General features: G+C 47.3%; 1 protein-coding gene across 4 annotated transcripts in view; it reads right to left on the reverse strand.

The window, feature by feature from the left end:
* The window catches only part of LOC122399100 (homeobox protein homothorax), a 500,548-nt gene that overhangs the window by 95,148 nt on the left and 384,351 nt on the right, over positions 1-21,049 (reverse strand). For all 4 annotated transcript variants that reach the window (XM_043399504.1, XM_043399502.1, XM_043399501.1 and 1 more), the window contains one exon: positions 17,407-17,483. In XM_043399504.1, coding sequence (XP_043255439.1) covers positions 17,407-17,483 — 77 coding nt within the window. The remainder of the gene's footprint in view (positions 1-17,406; positions 17,484-21,049) is intronic.

Below are 21,049 nucleotides of genomic sequence, written 5' to 3' on the forward strand. Positions count from 1 at the left end.
AACGCTTCCTGTTCCTAATTCCGCGGCGAATAAGTGGCCGGGCGCATCGTTAGGGAGCGGACTGAATTAAACGAAGAATTAAAGTGGCAAATGAACCGCGAGCGACGATTCATCACGGCCGGGCGTCGTCATCGTCCGGGAAGCCGACGCGGTATCCGTAAAGTTCACGGACAACATTGTAATAACCTGCCCCCGGCGCGTAATACTACTCCGCCGGGTCTTTAATAACGCGAAGACGACGCTAAACTAGGTAGACAAGCGTTAAGTCAGCGAAGTCTGGCTGCCTCGCCCCGCCGCGAAGCAATATGAAGTCCGAGCGGGTAAAACTTCCGCAATATATATACGCCGCGAGCGGCGGCGGTCGGAAATTAGAATCACCTTTCTTCGAAGGAAATTAAAAGTTACCTCCGCGGGAAAGGAAGAGTTACGAAGCAAGCTTAGGCACCGGAGCCCCGCGTCCCCGTCCGGGGGAAATGGAGCCCCGGACGATAGAACTCGCCAATAAGAAAAGATTAAGGTACGCGGAAGAAACCGGGGTTAAAGGAGAAACCGGGGAAGATCGAAGGCAAACGCCGAGTGGTTATTCCCCGGGAAACGGGGCCAACGCCGGCAATTTTATTCCAAAACTTTTCGATCCGTTCGTAAACTGGGTTTCGTATCCGTGGGATATTAATTGACCCCTTGACGTACGACTTTTGGAAAGTATATTATTTAATTTTGCTTAAATTTATTTTTACAAGAAATGACCATTAAAAATTAAAAAATTTCGAATCGTTCTGGAAAAATTACTCTCAGTTGCGGGGGCCAATTACAATCATTTTTGGTCGTTACACATACCTTCGAATTCCTACACACTTTCGAGAAAAAAATTCCTTACCGAAAATCTAATGTCTGACCAGACGTTGATTGATTCCCCTGAAATTTCGTGCGTATCTTTAAAACATCATAACTCCTGAACGGATCGAAGGATTTTAATTTTTCAAAATGCATACGACGCGTTAAAGAACATCTGTGTCTGAAAAAATTTTCATACGCGGATTCTGATACGTGGTGAATTTTTATTTTGCGTTGTATTTCGTCTGTTGTTATTTCTCGCCCCTCGGGGCCACACACGTGGGCCGCGTAACACGTGCAGCCGGTGCAAAATAATCACTCCACGGAGGCATATGCTCACTTGAGACAGATCACGAAAAGGCTGAAGGGTTCCGTGTGTTTTGGTTCGCCATCCAAGCAACCAACCCCTCAGAGGGTGGCAGATTGTTTGATGGTTGATTGTCGAGCACCGCTTCGGGGGTCGTCTGATTGGGTCGCCGCGAAACATCTGCCGGCCTCCCGCGGGGCTCCACGACGACAATCATCCTACAATCGCGAGGTAATACACCGAAAGATGTCTCCATTCGGGGGGGAGAACGTCGAATGAAAACTGAGGATTCGTCGGATCGGAACGGAGAAGTCGCGTACGATGATAAACGACCGCGTTTCAAAATTGTGGCAATCTTCATCGTTGCTTTGATACAAACAAATATTTTAAATTTTGTGCTTGTGTAACAGATTCACCACCAAGCAGTAATCTCTTCGCGATCTCTCAGAGGAGGCAGTCGAGTGCAAAGGGTTAAACTCTTTTGTATCACACCACTTTGTTGTTTTCAACTACGACGATTTCCTGCCCCTGCCTGTAAAACCGCTCCATAATACGATCGTACGAGCGCAAAAGTTGTACTTCCGTCGCGAAGAGATCATGGCTCGCAAAAGGAGCGAACGCGTCGCGCCGTGCCAGAAACGTTGGTATTGTGACAACGAATTAGAATGAAAAGCGAGCCCGGGTTCCTTTCAGCTGATACGACTTTGTCCGCGGGGACGACTTTCTGCGGACCCGGTGCTCATTCCACGGTCGCTCGTGCGCGTCATCCACCTGAAGCGCGCATAATCGCGGCCAAAAAGAGACGAGGAACCGTTTCTGCCTTTTAAAAGCGCGGCACCGGGGGGACGAGAGGTTGGCTCGCGATGGTAGGAGGGAACCGGGCAAAGGACGGAAAGGAAGAAGGGACTTTTACAAAACTCATCCATCCCCCAACCCCGGAGCCGCGTAGAGACACTGATACCTACCGGCTGACGGTACCCACCTACAACCCGACGACAATGGATCCTTTGCGGGCAAAAAAGCGTAAAAAGAAAGGGGTAAGAGAGGCGGAAAGAGAGAAGGAGAGGACGAAAGAGAGCCGTGGTCCACCTCCAGCGCGGGGGAATGAAAGAAAGAGCGGCAATGATGAAAGCATTGTCCCTGTTCAACGGCTCTTCTGCGAGCCTTCGAGGCGGCCAGCCCATCTCCTCCGCCTTCGCCAGGCTTCCTTTACATCCGATTTCTCGTCTCTGCGTGCCCGCTCCGATGACGTTCAAGATTATTTAAACCCTCCCGATGACCACCTTTCTTTCCCTCCCAAACTCTATTTCAACCTCGCTCGGCTATCTTTTCGGAAACATCCAATCGAGCTTGTGAATTCCAACAAAGTTACTGTCGCAGATAGAAGTTGGCTGCCATTATGTGTTCTCTCTCTCGACGTCAGTCCGTTCGAGAACGCAATGTGAAATGTAAGACATATTTTGTCATCCTCAATTTTATAGTGAAATAAATATGCGTTTGATTTGGTCTACAATGGTGTCTCAGTTAATGTCCCTAACCCTCTTTGTCCCTAATATTGAATACGTTCCTAAATGAACCTAATATGGAAAATGAGGACCTCAGCAAAAGAACTGTTACATAATACTTAAGTTTTCCATATTTGAATAACTGACCCTACTACGACAAATTGAATGACATCTGAGTCTACTACAATTTATACGAATAGAGGTGTCGAATTTTTTCCCTCGCCATTTTGCGTCGATTAAAACATCGAACGGCGTACGAATCATCGAAAGAGTAATTACGGAGTTTGTCCACGAGGACGTCGGACACGTGTCCGTTCCGGGGTCGCCTGGACGAAGATTAGGAGACGGCGTAGCCCCGATTCAGGAATGTAATTCGAGGAGCCGAGTGTTTGCGTGTCTTCGAGAGCCCAGGGTCCCCCAACTGGCCGATCAGGAGACCCTTGACTCGTCCCGCGTAATAACGCGATAATCTTCTCGCGCAAAACAAATAACGAGGGCTCCCCCGGCCCTCGGTAACTCCAACCCTTTCGCGCGAAAGGGCCTACAAAGAGCGACCGATCCCCGATGATCGATCACAATCGGCTACCTTTTCGTTCGAGGGCGTTCTTTGCTACGTGTCGACGCTCCCGGAGAATGGAGGCTGCACGGGGGCTTAGGGTTCCAACCCCTCCGTTGTTATTCTTCGAGCGAGAACTATTTACAAAGTCGAGGCTAATGGCATCAAGAGATTTCGCTCCATATGCCGTCGGAGTTTCGACTCTCTTTACGATACGACATTAGCGTAGTGTTTCTAACCGGATCCTGATCGCAGTGGCGTACCAACGAAAAGTTTACACACTATAAACAGTCTTTATTTATGCTTTCTAAAATTCTTTACTATTATCTTCGTCGATTTACGTCCTAGAATCTCGTATATGAAATGTAAATTCCTGAATTAAATCTCGTTTGCCCAACAAATATCACTCTTGAAATTTATTAGAATTACTCTGTTCAGCTATAGGAGTGAGTGAATCTATATATGTATACCTAACGCAAGTTTCGATCGAGCCAGGAGCATCTGATTATTATCACAGCGATCAAGACGAGCCAAAAGTGTACTTCCTGCCTACGCCAGTGACGATGCCGCTTCTCGACGACGGAGGGGACACGCGTAGAGCCTAATGCAATAAAAGTTTGTCGAGTGGGTCGAAACGTATGCATATTGACCCGGTCAATCTCGTAACGCTACCGATCTTCCCCTGCTATTTCCTCGAGCCGTTGCGTAGGTGCGATCCGTTCATTGGAACGCATTTAATTCGATATCCAGGACCAGTTTCGCGACGGTCGAAGCTCTTTTTCGTCCAGAGTCGCATGCGAATCGTCCTTAAGGAAACGAGAGGAGCAATTTATGGGTGCTTCGAAATGGACGAGATTTCCATTTCAATTCGCTACCGAGCAGAACAGTCTCCGTGATTTTTTAACTGTGCAGGTTGCATAATTATTGGAATGCATGTATAATGACGTTGAATATGCCAGCTAGTATCTTGGCGTTTAGTTTTAAGTCTATTGTTTAGGTTAAGACTAGAGGAGTCGTCAGAGAGCCGTCAAAGAGATTATTGTGTACTGTTATTTCTTTACAACAATAAAATTTGAAAATCGTCGCGAGAAAGCCACCCCTAAAATATGCCAACGAGTCCAGGTCCCGGGGAGTGTCACTGGCGAAGAATTTTCGAGAGAATCTCTTTGCAGGAGGAACGGGGAGGATTCATTGTGGGGATTTAATTGACCGGAAGCTCGACAATCCCAATTTCGAGGCTACGACCGGTCCCGTGATCGTGGAACAACGTCGATCCACGGATCCAAAACCCTTTTCTCCTCGACTTCGGTGCCCCTTTCGTTCGTGCACGTCGCCCCCACGCCCTCTGCCCGCCTCCCGTCACACGAACGTCCTATTCTTCTCGCGTTCCGCGCCCCCATTCCACCCCCGTGGCACGTATCCCTAGGCGTCCCCGGTACTTCTCCCTTTCGCGGCAGCCGAGCGCGCCCGGGCGCTCACAAATGGAAAACGGATTGATTAATCGTAGTAATTACCGATCAGCCCCCGCTAATTAGATATCCGACTCCTGGCCACCCCGACGGCCCCCAGAGGGTTTCCTGCTTCGCTACGGGACGCGGCGATGGCGGTGGTCCTACCGCTGAGGGGACTTTCCAGGGGTTGACGGGGGAGAGACGACCGTCGGGGAGGACGGAGGGTGGAACCAGGCTAAATGAGATTGTTACACGAAGCCAGCCAATGAGTCCGAATCACCGACGTGTACTACACGATTTCGGATTTCTGCGGAGACCGGCTCTCTCTCTGTGTTCCTGTGGGGTCGCGCCGGATCGCTTCCCATCGTTTGTCCTAAGCGACGCGCCACGCTTTCGGTGATCTTGTTGCTCTAACGAGACACCATCATTCGTTGACCTCTTAACCGGTGCAATTAAACGAATATACGCGTATCTTTTCCGGAAACCCAATCGATGCGATGAAACGCAGTGCTTATTTTAATTAGAAGATAGTATTATGTTGTTTACTACAGTCTACTCTATTTGCACGCATATTCTTCACCGAAACCCAAACCAACCTTACTGCAAAACTGTGGAACTATATTTTGTACCAATACATTACTTTTAACAATTCAACTGATCTACTTCTAACTGGTCTGGATGGCCTAGTACCTTCAGATACCGATGTATCATTAACCCCTTGGGGTACGACTTAATAAGAAAGGAATAGATCTGTTCTACGAGTACCTCGTGAATGTAAAAATGTGTTGATTTGATTATATAAGGCTTGATGGCGAGTAGCTTTATGATTGTGAAACTTGACATCAAAAATTGCAACGAGAATGGGGTCAACCAACTTTTTAACAATCATGAAGGATTCAGGCGAAAAAAATTAGTACCCCCCCACATAACGATGTGTATGATCCAGAAATTCGTCCCCCGCTATAAAGTGGAGCCACGCAAAGAAACGTCTAATTAAATTCCTAGATGGAGGACTGCGTTTCCAGACGATTCACCGGCAATTAACAAATACCACGATACCCCGGTTCCCCTCGAGGCGATCGTTCCGGGCGTCGATCCAGCGAGGAAGAGGAGTCCCCGGTAGCGAGGAGGACGATGCTCGAGGTTGTGCAGGCTCGTTTGTACATACGTTGGGAGAGCAGGTGATGCAGGAGACCGTAAGTCAGCCGGGTGTGCGGTGTCACCGGTGTGCAGCTCGTATCGCGTCACTCCATCACCTCTCGCGGCCCTTTCTTGCGCCGCTGACGCGCCTTATACGGGTGTTTCAAGATTTTCGACTCGGCCGAGCGTGAGCTCCGAGGTCTTCGGTTACCTTCCAGAATTTCAGAAGCGTCGCTGCAACGGTCCCGTGCCCCGTATCGTCCTTGAGGATCGAGATCCTCCGCGTGATCTCGCGATACGCGAATCGGGAAGAGCACACGAGCTTTTCGAAAGTATCACGATGCGTCTTTCTTTCTGGGGCTTGGGGATTTTCAGTAATCTCATAGCAGTACCATAATAAAAATATATGCGATAGATCAACCGAATATCTCGAAATTCTATAATGTAAGTAGTCTCACAGACGAAAGATTCTCAAGGAAGCTTTGTAAGGTCGAGAAGATACGCGTTCTGCCCTTGGAATAATCTGCAACGCATCAGCAAGATAATTTATGTCCCGAGGCATCTGGTTACCAGATCCTTCTGGTCGTAGACAATACGTAATTCGTATTTTAAAGGTCCCCAAGTTTATCGCCCTGCCAGACTGGGTTAACAGTTTGACACCCTGTAACGTCCTCGAAATGGACGATCCATCGAATCTTCTTAAGCTTTGTACGAACGACAGCAAACATTTAAACGTACGGCAATTCGTGTTTATTAAAATCATCGAGATCGTTCCCAAAATACTGGAAACATAATTTAAGTAACTTGTCCCGGTCCCCGAAACGTTGAACGAAGAGAGAATTTCACTCGAGTCGAACGACTTCATCGAAAGAAGCTCCGGGTTCTCCCAGTCCCATCGCCATTACCGAAACCGCCGCGACTGAGAAGCTTCGATTCCCAATAACAACGCTCTTGCTTCCCCGAACGAGCTCATTTGCGGCAAAGACGACTGTTCTCTCGCTAGCGGCTAATCGAACGCCCTAATCTGCGCCGGATTCGAATCCAATCGCTCCTTACTCGGCATGCAAACGACTTCGACCGCGTTTCCACCGTCACGAGCAACCCCCGCAGCTGACCCCTGCACCGCAAAAAACGTAAAAGAATCCGTTCCCCCGTGTGGAAAGAACAACGCGCCCGGCTGCGATTCCGCTCGACGACTTTTTATCAACCCCTTCGGTAACAGTTTGCTTCTTTCGTTTCCTATTTATCGAACACCGGTCGCGGTGGAATTAAAAACACCTTGGACAGCCTGTGCAGCAGTCAGGGGCGTCTAAAATATTTATTACAAAGCGTTACACGTGTACAATATATTTTAAGAATTCCTGTAATTACAAAAATTATCGTCTTTGTAAGGGGTTTAGTTGCCAGACTAAAACTTTGATTTTAATTTAGAATTCATGTTAATAAGCTTGACACTTATGTTATGTGAATCTGATGTTAAGATTCGATAACAGTATCTCCTCCCAGCGTCTCGTTCAATTTGTACATAGTTTCAAGCGTGCATAATAGACGTTTAAGAACAATAATAATTTTCAGAGGTACTTGAGACCCCCGTGAGGCTACTTGAGACCTAACCCGCGACGAAACACGTTGCCACCTCCGTGGGAGCGAGTGATTTAGCGGCCATCATTCCGGCGCGTAGCGTTTTCGCGGAACGCGTAAAAGAGATTAGGCCCGCCGCGGCCGCAGAAGTGACGTTTAACGGCCATCGCGCTCAAAACTGCGACATCCGCGCCGTGCAACAATATTTGCGAACGTGGAGACGGGGGGCGGTTGCCGCGCTGGAGAACGGGGGGGATATTAACATCCGGTCCCGGGATTTACGGCCCCATTCGCGTGGCTCCCGGGTCTCGGACGATTTTGTAAAACGAAATGTCTCGTTAGCAAGTCGGTTACAACCGAACGCGCATATACAGTGTGTCTCGCGACTTTACGACCGACCTGCACCGGGAAAGAGAAACGAAACCAACACGTTGCATAGTAAGGCCAAAGATGCTTTCGTGAGGAGCGAAGAAATAATTGATCTTCTTCTTGTAAAGAATGCATTTAATTATGTCGTCTTTTATGAGAATAAAATATATAAATATATGCACCTTCAATGTTGAAAATTTATGTAATGAAAGATATGGGCTACACAAGTATATTGGGTATTGGTAAATTTAAATAGTTTAAAAAATAAATTCTTTGAGTTCGAATAGAGCATCGATGGGTTTGTGGAACATTTTCATCCGTAGGAAGTGGAAAATCGTGGGACACCCAGTACGTGCAGCCACATGTTTACAACGTGGGCACGAGGACCCCGCGGTTTTACAACGGTCTAAATTACACGCACGACGTACAGTTATGATGTTAACGATCCGCTCGAGAAGTCGAGAGAGTAGGGAGCTCTTCGAGCGCCGCTGGTCAGTCCGCGCGAGCGAAACACTCCCCCGACGGTTGTTCGAGAAAAAGAGGCGTTCGAGGATCCGGCGCAAAAAAATATCCAGACCGCTGATAAGTGCCGGGAAACGACGCGCCGATAATAATCGCATTAGGTTCATTAGCGTCATCAATAATGCCGTTAATATCGCCCGTTGACAGCCCGTTGCTAGCACTCGTCCGACACCTTTTCATCGCGGAATCACGAACGAATATCGCTCGCGTCGAAGGAGTCGTAAATAAAAGATTGATATCGCCGGCACGAGGTCTCTTGGAATTGGAATCCCTCGAAATTTGGCGCGGGGTGCGACGGGAATCATAATTGAAACTGTAGGTGGCCGGATAAGTTTCGAAAAGAGAGAAAATAATTAAACGACGGAATTAAAATAGGACGGCCAGGATCGATTTTTCCGCGGGAATCGAACGACCCCGTTGGAAAGGGGACCGCGAAACGGAATGGCGAGAGCAGCAAAGTCTCTTTTCCCCTTCTTGGAGAACGGTGGGACGGTAAATTTCGTCCGGTGATTAAGCGTCGTCTCGGGGGCTTAAGCGAAATCGCTCTTCGTCTCCGTTAACATCGAAATCCTCTTAAGACACCGGTCTGCCGCGCGGCGGCGGTGCAGCTGTAAGTGATAAAATTATTTCGACCTCCGCTCAAATAGAGCAAATCGGCCCGACGTCGGTTTAACCCTCGCGTTGCAAGCGCGAAAGAAAAACACGGGCGACTCGACGACTCCGTGGGGAGGCGTCGCGGGAATAAATGGCCGGGACCGATGAAATTATTTCGTACGCGATGCAAGGGAACGTCTCGCGGCTCGAGGAGATCGAGCAACACCTGCCAGGTGTGAAAACGCTGCCACGAATGTAAAGAAATCGAAATTAATTTCTATTTGGTGACACAGTGATGGACGAAAATATAAGACACTTTGTATATTTCTGTATCTCGTATGTTTGGAAAAATGTCATTTTTTTTACACTCTGTATATCACAAACAGTCTCCAGAATTTACGGAAACAAACATAAGCAGCTCTGGGTTGGACAGAAGTATAAGACAGTAATATAAAATTGACAGTTCTTTTAGAAAAATACTCAATGTAACGTTAATTCTATGACATCAAGCATCCTCTTTCGGAGTGTTTTATATAATTTTTTAATTCGTTTTTGGGATTCAGCGTTCCACTTTACCAAAATACAGTCACTTAATACTTAATATTTAGTGGTGAAAGAAAAGTTGCATCGTATTAGGAAACTAAACATTATTCGTTTAATAAGTTAATTTGAATTCCTCGAGAAAGGGGGATGGCTGAGAATTCGATACACGTTTGAAAACGGAGGCAGAGACCAAGCGAGAAACACGAAGAGCCGTGGAAGGGGCACGCGGAGTTACGAATTGCGCAACGTCTCGAACGTTCGCGTTGGACACGTGTCGTCGGGGATGAACGGGCAGACTGATAAAATTATTTCGAGCGCGACTCGAATAGTGCGGTCCCGCGTACGCGGCGTCGAAAAACGGCGTCAGCGCGGGGAACCGTCGGCGAAATGAACGGCCTGGGCGATAAAATTATTTCGACCGCGGCTCAAATAGAGCAAATCGCGCGACCGCGGCGGAAAAACGCGCTGGACGTCGGAATAAACGGCCTAAGTGGCAGCCACCGCGACGCGGCCGTCGCACGTGAGCCTGGAGGAACTCGACCCGGAGGGGGTGGACGAGCCGATAAATAACCTCTGGTTTATTAGCCGGAGTCGCCGCCGGTGGGGAGAGGCTAAATTAGCGGGAATATTAGTACACATTTGCGACACTTGCTCGCGCGTGCTCGTACTATGTCGGAGCTAGCGATGGTTGCACGCCACCTTTCGCGAACAAGAATCCCTCGGTGATCAAAAATTTCGAATTTTAAATCTAGATTCGTCGACAAATAAATCGAGTCAATTTATAAATTCGTACGTCTCTTGAAGCGTATAAATATCATTCTCCAGCAATTTTATTATTTAGAATGCAAAATGAAAGTATCACTGTATTCGCGGCTAACGCGAAACGCAAGACCGCGTAATCCGTATAAATGAATATGTAAGTCTCGTTAGGAGCAAGAATTAATGAATGTTAAAAGGATATTTGAATGGAAAGTTACTGGCGCCTCGATGGAATCTGAAACTTTAAATAGAAATATTTCGCAATGACCTTTCCCTCCGGTCAACTTTATTCATCAGGAACGGTGGCCCAGAAACTTTAAAACTTGTTACATTATTGATCACGCGAACGGGGCTCCTATATTCAGTTCTGTGTTCGCTTCATCTCCAGATTCCTCGAAACGAAACTTCCACCCTGCCGATAAATTGCAACCCCTGCTTCTAATTCCGTCAGACATCGCTCAACTAGCTCTACGAGCGAGGGCGGATCAACCATGAAACTAATCTTCGGCTTCGAACTCTCCTCCAAGGGACTCTAAAGGCACCCTATTTGTTGGCGTTTTTAATTTAACCTCTTAACTTTGGTAAATAAGTCCGCGATAATCTTAAGTAACTCAGATGTGCTCAAATGTTACCTAATTTTATTTAGAATTTATTGACAATTGGTATAAGCACGTTTGCTTTAATAAAAAGTTAATTTAGAAATATAATGTATGCTTCATTTAAAGACGCAATAAAAGGGGTCGAATAAAATGATGTGTATTTAATTCTACATTTTTAATTTTGCAACATTTCAAGCAGAATGTTTGCACAGGTTGTTTAAAGGAGAATAGCTACGCTGTTGTCCACGGAGAATAAACATTTGGTTCGCGTTAATCGAGCTCGCGAAAAGGTATCCGAGACCGGCCAAATGGTCGAGTTCCATCTTGAACTTATTCGAGAGCGGTTTCATCCCCGCGGTGAGTTACAGCGGCCGCCAGTGTACACAGCGCAGATCGAGGTCCGCGAAGGGTTACACGCGGTAACAAGCTGGCAACGGTTCTAACTACTGTCCAGGCTGATATATGTGACGGAAAATTGTGGGCGAAAGGAGGGAGAAAGGGAGGTCCGTGGGAGGGGAAGAGTGAATAGAGCGAACCAGAGAACGAGCAACGGAGAAAACCGAAAAACGGGACGGGAAGAATGAAGAACCAGAAGGGTTGGACGAATTTCTTCCCTACGGTGGCACGGGCAGAAACTATTTTATTTACGAATTATTTCATTTGTACCGAGTATTCTAATTAGACCAGCTATTTCTAAGCGCGTCGCCGTCGTCGTCTTCGTCCCTGAACGCAGTCCTCGTCCGAGGCAACGTTCCACAGAGCGGTGCAACGGCCACGCTCTAATTGCATTACGGAAACATGAGTTTCCCCCGGCGAAATATATCACGAAACTTATCGCGCCGCGAAGAAATTGCCGTGGCTCTCGCATGCACTTCGGCGCAAGTGCAAGCCTCGCGTAAGCTCCGGGGCCCGCCTACGTGCGCCCTTATACCTGCCCACCCACGCGGAGCATACATCACGACCCGCACTTTCGCGCGCGATACACGCCTTCCTTCTCGCCCGCGAAAAATCCCCGTTTCGCGAAAAAATCCTTCAACATTTTAAACAATCCGAAATTATTACGTGAGACGCGAATTGTATATTTCGAGGTCCTCTCTGTGGACTCCATTTTGCACTATGTGTGATAACCTTACCATATATTTTAATTAATTAATTAATAAAATAAAAATTCCTTCAGTGTACAAAAATTCTCGGTATCGAAGAGGGTGAGTCTCCCAACGCGACGAATAGAATATTTCCTCCATGGAGAAGCGTTTCGACCAAAAGTTGCACGATACAAAAGGGGTAGGTTTCAATTTAAAACGCAACAAGGAGCCCGAAAATTCCCGAAAATAATTTCTGTTGACTTTTAGGAATCTCCCACGCGAATAAGGGGATGTTGAGGAAATCTCGATTCGGTTCAGCCACGATCGACTTAATTAACCTCGCGTCGGTCCCGTAACGCCATCGTTGCTCGATGGTTATTTCGGAGCGCATGGAAAAGTTATGCGGTACTAATTTGCGCGCGGGCGCGGCTCGGGGGACGGTTAATTACGAGGGCGAGGGAAACGTCGCCCGTATGGACAGATGTCTGAGAAAATATCGGTCGCACCGGGTGGCGCGTAAACACCCGCTTGCGTTGCCAAAAATTCCGCAACCCGACGACGCAATTAACACCATTCGTGACACGGCCGCGCAATTATCGTGGCATCGCGTGGGCGTCGCTGGAAACACCGAACGGAATAAATATTACGCGACGGGCGATCAAAAAATCCCGGCGCGCTGGAGGCCTCCTTAAACTTGATTTGTGCTCAATTACCGAGCTATGCTCCCTCCAGCCTCCCCCTCGCTGTCCTCGAACAACCCCCCACCCTTGGTCGTGCGCGAGGATACTCTTATTATAAGATGCCGGGCGTACGGACGTTCGCGTACGTCGCGACGCGATTTTATTTATACGCACTGCAAACCACCCGCGTCTCCGCGGCGTCGCGTACGCGACAAGACGCTCACGACCAACCGCGACGCCCGGTCGGAAGGCGTCGAGCAATTCGTTTCGCATTTTATATCCAGCCGCGGGAAGGTTCGCTGATTCACCCCCGCGAAACCGGCGTATTTCGATCTCCGTGGATTAATCCGGCGTTTTCGAACGTTTCTCTGATCGTGATTTGAAGATTTTCGTACCTCCTCTCCTGGTACAATAGTCGATTAACGCGTTCACTGTCTATGACCCGTACATGGGTGATACCATTGCGCTATTGGACACGTCGCTGAGAGATTGGACAGTGAACGTGTCAAGGTTTGAAAAAGTGTGGTGTAATTAGGTACTTCGAATGAAAGAATTAACTATGTAAAAATACTGAGAAATACCGTGGGAGTAAGACACCACTAGGGGTGAGGGGGTGAGAAATGATCGAAAACGGCCGATGTTGGGTGTCGACTCCATGGTTTTCGGGGCCTCTAGACCGATTGGTGACAGTCTCGATGGCATTTGAGTCCAAGTTATATAAATCAATACTCGAGCAAGCCTGACGACCAGCTGGTTGGAAATGAAATAAGAATGAAATTGTAAGCGTGTCCCTGAAGCGGAAAATGTTTTCCGCGAACTTGCACGATAACGGAAGGGATGAAAGGGGTGACCGAGCTCTCGACGCTCGAACATCACGGTAAACAGGGGCCGCTGTAATTCGGATGGTGGCGCAGGTGGTACGCGGAAACATCTATCAAGATAGCGGGATACGAGCAAGGGGAACAGTTCCGTCCTCGGCGGAGAGAAAACGGGGAAGAGGACGGGACGCCGGTGGATCAACTCGAAGAAACGAGGGATTTCACGGGTACAGGATGCGCTAAGCTCCCGAGAGGGCGTTCCGCGCCTCGTCTTAACCCTTTTCATCTGCCACCGCGCGGAATTAACTTTCCTACGAGACTCGTCGAGAACCGATTTTTCTCAAAATCTAAACAAATCTTGGTTCGAGGATATCAAACATAGAAGTTTCGTTCAAATACGCTCGTTTATACTGCAAGGAGAGCCTTACGGGGTACCACGAGGATTAAAAGATGTTACAGCCACGATAAAAACATGACTGCTGGCTAGATCTATAGTAATGATTCTTAAAATTCATAATAGACATCCAAGGGCTCCAATGTCCAATTTATCTATTCTAGTTCATTATTTCAGTTTTGTATTAAGAATGAACAAATACTGGATTCTATAATATCTCTCTACATTCGACAAATATTATTTTTGTAATGTATAAGACACGATTGTTATGATTCAGGCCAGGTAAAAGTCTCTTTTCGCCTTGTTTTCGGAGCGTAAAATCGTGCTCTGAGAGGATCACCATTAGCAGACCAGCCCATGTACGCGTCCTACATCGAATATTCTCGAACACCGCGACAATCGAACGCGCGGTCACTTTATCGCACTTATCCGGCGCACCTGCAACCGCGTTCTAAGCGGATGCAACCACCTACGAGCTCTCGGTTAACCTGTTCGAGTCCTGTTCGGTCTCGACGATCGGAAAAGAATCCTGGCCGGGGCACATATGTAACCCCGGGGGGGGCGCATGCCAACGGTATCTCGTATTCGCTATCGCGTTTATGGCAGCGCGGAACCGAAAATCTCGCTCGAGTACACGGGCCCCGTGAGTGCGTTTATCGGTAGCGTCAAAATTCCGCGGAATTTACGGTGTTTCCGTTCCGATACAGTCCGAACGTCGAAGTGGTTCGAAGTCCACGGCGAGAGGAGAACAAGTGGCGTGGAAGAGGACAGGAACGGTTCTGGAAATCGGTCGAGGGAATACAAAGAAGCTCTCCGGGTCTTTCTCCGTCCCGCGCGAGACGGCCCAGATACGAAAATCGTAAAGTCGCTACATAATAGCGGCTAGTATAATCCGGTACGGCACTTCGCGCCGAGATTAAAGGTGCATAAAAGCTGGCTCGGTATAAACGTTGTATAAGCTGCTCGCCTACCTGGCTGCCAAACGTGCACACAGCGAGATATTATTTTCAACGTCTCGTTACGTCGCTGCCAGGCGGTTCGACAGCGTTACGGTTTTATTCCGTCGAACCGCGGGAATTATTGCTTCGCGGCTCGCGTGTGGTCGAGCTGCTTCCCAGTGTTCCCTGACGATGTAATCGAAGCATTGCAACGACCATAACCGCACAAAAGACTTTATTCCACTTTATTTGGTTACCCGAGTAACTATAATGGTGGACAAATTCTTCGACAAAATTAAAAAATTTTAAATGGTTCTAAAAAAATTATTTTTAGTTGTAGAGGTCCATTACAATCATTTTTGGTGAATAGGCATACCCCCGAATTCCTACGCACTTTCGAGAAAAAAATTCGAGTAGGTGGACAAATTCTTCGACAAAATTGAAAAATTTTAAATCGTTCTAGAAAAATTACTTTTAGTTGCGGGGGTTAATTTGAATCATTTTTGGTGAATAGGCACACCCCCGAAATCCTACGCACTTTCGAGAAAAAAATTCGAGAAGGTGTAAAATTGTGTATGGTGCTTTGGAATGTCAGCGATTTAATCGATACCAAGCGAATCGAATTTTTATTTGAATCGCGGCGAGAATGAATGCTCGACAATGGGTCAGGAGGAATGTGGTACCGCGAGTAGAATGTGGACAGTGTCTGACCCAATACGATCCGCATTTACTTTCGTCGCTCATTCGACTCCCGTTTCGAAATAGCTTTGGGAAATTATGAGAGAACAGTTTCTTTGCTGTTTAAAAAGATCCCAAATAGGATTTGGGGTAAAAATTCATAAATACTAAACTATTGAATTACTGGTACGAGGTATTTTCTTTGAACTATGCCTAGAGTCCATCGAGATTAACAACCTATTCCTAAACTATGCTGTTCAAAAAGGTGAAAAACCACCGTCGTAGAATAGTCGTTCGAGACGAGTATCGTGGGGGTTTACGACGCAGAGAAAGTCGAATGTCCTATAATGATTGGACGCGTAACGTGGGAAACGTGTCGTGAAAGGAATTTCGAAATTGGGGAATGTCCGTGGGTGGTATTATTGCACCGTGAAATGCGAAATGGCCGCTCGTAAATGTAGACGATTACGGACTATGTTTCTTCTTGGCTCGGATGATGGATCTTGCGGTCCGCCGTTCGCATGGATACAGACGCTGGTCAATAGAAACGTTCTATAAAGTTTTGTGTATCTAGTGTTGTATTAGAAATAATAGAAAAACAAGCCATCGTCCCACTGTGTAATTACAAATGTAACTCTTCTATCAAAAGCAAAGACTTTCTCCGTCACTTTATCGAAATAGAACTCCGGAGCTTTATACCTCGTTAAACTCGAGTCGCGAGTACCGCGATTAATAAAGTTTCTTTTTTTTTTTTATTTTAACATTAAAAGAGTACGTTTCGTACTTTACGTCCCATAACTTTTCAACGTTTACGACTCCGCTGGATTCCTCGGTCGAAAGCGACAGTGGAAAAGAAATCCAATCTCGCAAGGTGGACGCGGAAGTAGACGACAGCGAACAATTTCGAGGGAAACGGGAGATTAAAAGTATAATTCCTCGCTCGCCCAGTATTCGTTGTTAGAAATATTTTATCCAAGTAAGAGTTCCGTCCATTCTTTGATCGCGACGCGGAAGCCAATCGAAAATGGCAGCTTCGTCTTCGACTGGTGGCAGTCTTACGAGGGGATGTATCGCGGGAATTTCGAAATGTAGCGCAGCGGTGCGTGGCCTGGGGCCCCAGCAGCGTTGTTCCTCGTATTTCGCGTGATCGGCGCGGTGAAATAATCAGCTTGTCGCGACGTCGACGGATCGCACGGTTCGTTTCGTTTGACGGACGAGAGTAATTTCAGCGTGTCCGGAATCCGCGTATCACGCGCGTATCCGGGCGAGGCAGAAAGAGTGTTCCAGGCACGCAGCCCCGTACAGAGATAACACGGAGAACCTGTCGCCGAGCGTGCGTCGAACCCGCTTCTCGTCAATCCCGTGACGCGCTTCTGACGTCGAACTTTCCGGCTCGCGTTCGCGATACACCCGATCTCGCTGGATGATAATTATCGCGTCGCCCGTGGGGAGCAGGAGACGAGAGAGAAAAAAAAGCAAACGAATCGCCCTTTCGATTCGCCCGAAGCTAATTCCAGCTAATTGGTGATCTTGAGACGCGTTCTGGATAAGAACCGGCGGACGACGAGACCAACGTCGATAGAGTATCTCGATGACACTGGGTAGGATCGAATATTGATTATAGAAACCCTCGTTATAACGAACCGTCGACGATTCGATCTGTGGAACGTTTGTGGGCATTTATAAAATTGTATTAAATTACTAAACTAAATAATGTTGTTGAAAAACGAAGATCCTGCTGTGTGTAAATTGTGGCACACGCAAGCTACTGTCTGTTAAAAATTATTGGATCGCAAAATACGAAAAGTCTGCTCAGAGATGAATTCGCATTTTCGCGATACTGTAATGAAAAGTATAATACAAACGTGTTATCTCAAAGAATACGGAAGCTACGAATGTTGCAGACACAAAAGTCGAAGTTGAAACGGCTCGATTTAAACTTTGAACGCCCCGATGGACAAAGTTCTCCGCCAAAGAAGAAGGCAGTTTGTCAAGAAGACAGACGTTTCATACGTTGCAACCCATTATGTAGTAGGTTTTTCGTAGCACTCACCAGTTGTTAACTTGAAGGATCGTCAACCCCGTGTCCTGTGCCAGCTGCTTCTTCTGGTCTTCCGAAGGGTACGGATGCTGCAACAGAAAAGGAAACAACTTTAGCAAACTTTCTCCAAGCAACGAAGAAGAAGCTTCCCTGCGCAGAGATTCGATCCCTGGATTATTCGTCTATTAACACATTGACTGCCGCCAAAATTAATCTTCGTGATTAGATGTTAGAGAAAATAAATCTAGATAGGGTTCTTGAATTTTAACGAGTGTGGACATGCTAGTTTTTGTGTAAAGGCAAAGTTTCGTTTTTGAAGGCTTTGGTTTGGCTATCAATGTGTTGAACTGTTCTACGAAATATTCTTTTTGATCCTAAGACTCGAACATGATTGATGTTACTTTTTGTAATCCAAAAAATGACGAATTTTACAATCATATCAATTAAAAAAAATATTTCATGTTAACACTGTTATACAACGTAAGTAAATAATAAAAGAGAGCTAGAATTCAAGTTGGATGATATTTGTATAACCCAGACCGTCGACCTCGCGTGGTGGCTAATTGAAGCGTTCGAATTTCGCGCCCAGGCGGCGTCTAACGTTCAAAAATGGCTGTCACGGGGACCGAGAGCGCCGCTTGTCCGACCAGGTCCCACCCGCAATTTCCAGTGGTTATTTACGACGTAGGCCGTTGGAACAGAGAAAGCTGCGGCGTTTCGCGTCCCCTCGGGCGGTCCGTGCTTTTAAATAATTTATCGAGTGATTTATTGCGTAACAGGTAAGTGCACAGAGCGCATAGATGCACGGGGAACTTTTATCTACGCGACGGCAGACGCATTACAGGCGCCTCGTCGTCTGGACGCACCTGTGAAATATTATTTATCGTCGGGCAACAACAAGAATAAAGAGAGAGGAGAAGACAAAAAAAAAACCAGCAGACAGCACTAGAGGGAGGGGAGGGGGGACGAAGGACAAAGCGGGGTAAAAAAGCGTTCCTATAGAGAGGGACGAGCGCGTTTTATCGCGCTGTCGCATCGGCGCAGATGCGCTTCTGCGGAGACGACGATCCGTCCTCCGGTGCTCGTATTGGCTTTCACGAAAGGCAGACTTTATGAGGGGCCATCGAAGATATACGAGAGAAAGGTCAGTCGAGGACAGCCACGACGGAGAAACGAGCCACGGATAAGCGGTTTACAAGATAATCTTTCGTTCGCGAATCGTCGAAAGAAATCGACGTGAGCGCGCGATAACATTGCTAAAACGGCGCCGTTCGTAGCGTTTAACAGCGAGAAAAGTTGCAACCCCGTTTTGCAAGTTCGCCGCGGCTTCGTTGTAAATTATTCTACCACCGTCGTTTTTAACGTCCGTTTCCTTCTTTTTTTCCGCCTCGTACTTTGTGTAAGCTCGTTCTCTTAACAGCGGTCCCCGGCAATAACAACTTTCTGAATTGCAACCGTGCAGGGTAGTTATTCAGGGGAATAAATTTGTTGCCCAGGCGCGGTACACGCTCTTAAAAATAGAGATTAAAGGATTACGGTTCCACGGTGCTGTCCTACAAAAATTTAGACACGCATCTTCGACTATATCGAGTGTTTTTGCGGTACCGACGAGTTTAGTTTGAGATATCAGATTGTCGAGTTCCTACGATTCGAGATTGGGAGTTAAAACGTTGACTGTAGCGTCGAGAACGGAACGAACGGAAGATTTCGATCGGTCGTTCGCGAAAATTCGCCAAACGATAAAATATCGCTGTCGGTAGAAAGTCGCCCATTGGCAACGGCTCAAACGCGTCCCGCGACCGCGAAACTGGTGCTAGATGCATAAACGATGCACTGCTCTCTGTTATTCGGCATCGGTCTTGCCGCGCGAGTCCATAAATTCGTGTATAAATCTCATCGTTCTTCCAGGGAAGTTACTGGCCGCATTAATTTCGCGCTCGCGCCGCGGTCCCCGGTATCTTTCGAGCCCTCCTCCGCGCCGATGGGTGCCAAGGTGCGGAAAGACGAACGACACGCGCTCAAACTTACGCACCGTCGAGTGAAAACACGTGTACGACGCTTCTTTGCCCAACGATGACGTTAATCTACTTGTTGCGCTTCGCCTAATCGAGCTGCTTCCACGTACGTCAGCCTCGGGAACGCTCGAAATAGACCCCAGATATTAAATTTTAATCCCAGCCGGGCTGCAAAATCGTAAACACGTGCGTAATATACGTCTCTGAATATATGGATTGCGCCGCAGAACCCCCATGGATCGACGGATCAAAAATTAAAAGCAATTCGTCCGTGACAACGCCTTCGAAATGGGGGATGAAAGTTACTTGGATAGAAATTTAATTTCGAAGGCTCCGCGATACTGGCTGACGTTCCTTGTTAGGTTAATTGGAAGTATGTAAGACTTCTCCGATTTCTAACCGAGACGCTGGTTCCGCAATATGGTTGGGACATAAGTCACATTGTGAGTGAAAGGTAAATTGGACGTGGAGTACTTCGGCGTACGATTGGCTCTAGGACAGATTTAAATCGAGCTGATGCAAGAAATTATGGCCGGTGGGTAAAGATGCGCGAAACAGTACGGGAATCGCAGAAATGAAATGAGAAACAGATGGCCGTTGTCCCGGTGTTGTCAGGATGCAATCTTTCTTCGCGTTACGGATGAGAAACGCGCGGACTCCGCGGAACGTTAAAAAGGAATAAAAAAAAAAAGAATAAACGAAGAAACGAAACACGCGATCCACGGATAATCTCGTTAATTACATTACGAGCTGCGCGAAACGCCGATCCCGCGGGGACGATGCGCATCTTAATTTTGATCTCTTATTAGCTCCCATCGCGATATTAAAGTCACGTAATCGTCGCTGAACGCAACAAATCGCGGACATCACGCGCGGCCTCTCGCGTTCAGGAAGGCACGAAACGTATGCGGAACGCTGATACGTATCGTTGAACGAGTTTGTTTGGTACTTAAACAACAAAATTACAGACGCATATTTTTAAATCCTTGCCACGGTACGATTCCACCGATCCTTATCGTTCCGCCAAGGAAACAAACCACAACGAGAAATTAGGAACGCGTTGCCACTTCGCCGCGCAATAACTGCTTTTGTTAAATATTTTATTTAAGTGGATACGCGAGATTTACGAGTCTCGAGCCAGGCTTTATAATGTTATACAGGTCGTGGAATTTAAAACGCGACTGAATTATTCATTTGCTCTCAGTGATAGATAAAACTACTTCCCGAACGCATCTGGCTCGGTTTCAGAGGTGTCTTAATGGGGGAAAACGTAGATCGTTTCGACAAAGTTTTATAAAATAACAGATTTTGTTGGTACTCCGCGTGGAGGAATATTCCAAAATATTGTTCTCGATAAAGTCTCGCGAGCATTCGAGCGCAACGAAATTATCCGCGCAGTTTCGCGAGTAAGTTGAGATACGAGAATGGCGGGGGTTAAACCGGAAGTTATCGCGCGCCTTCTAGCGGCGGTCGATTAAATCAGCCCTGTTACGCGACCGCCGCGACACGTTCGATAGTAATTCACCTCCCGCGATACCCGTGGCGTTAAATTCGACGGAAAATCGGGCCCAGAACCGATGCCAAGCCCCCGGTTGTACGCGCGGAGGACTCGAGCGGATCCGGCTGCGCATAAAAGCCCG

The sequence above is a fragment of the Colletes gigas genome, unplaced genomic scaffold (genome assembly GCF_013123115.1).
Source record: "Colletes gigas isolate AHSC1104 unplaced genomic scaffold, ASM1312311v1 Colletes_gigas_Sc00012, whole genome shotgun sequence".
NCBI lineage: Eukaryota > Metazoa > Arthropoda > Insecta > Hymenoptera > Colletidae > Colletes > Colletes gigas.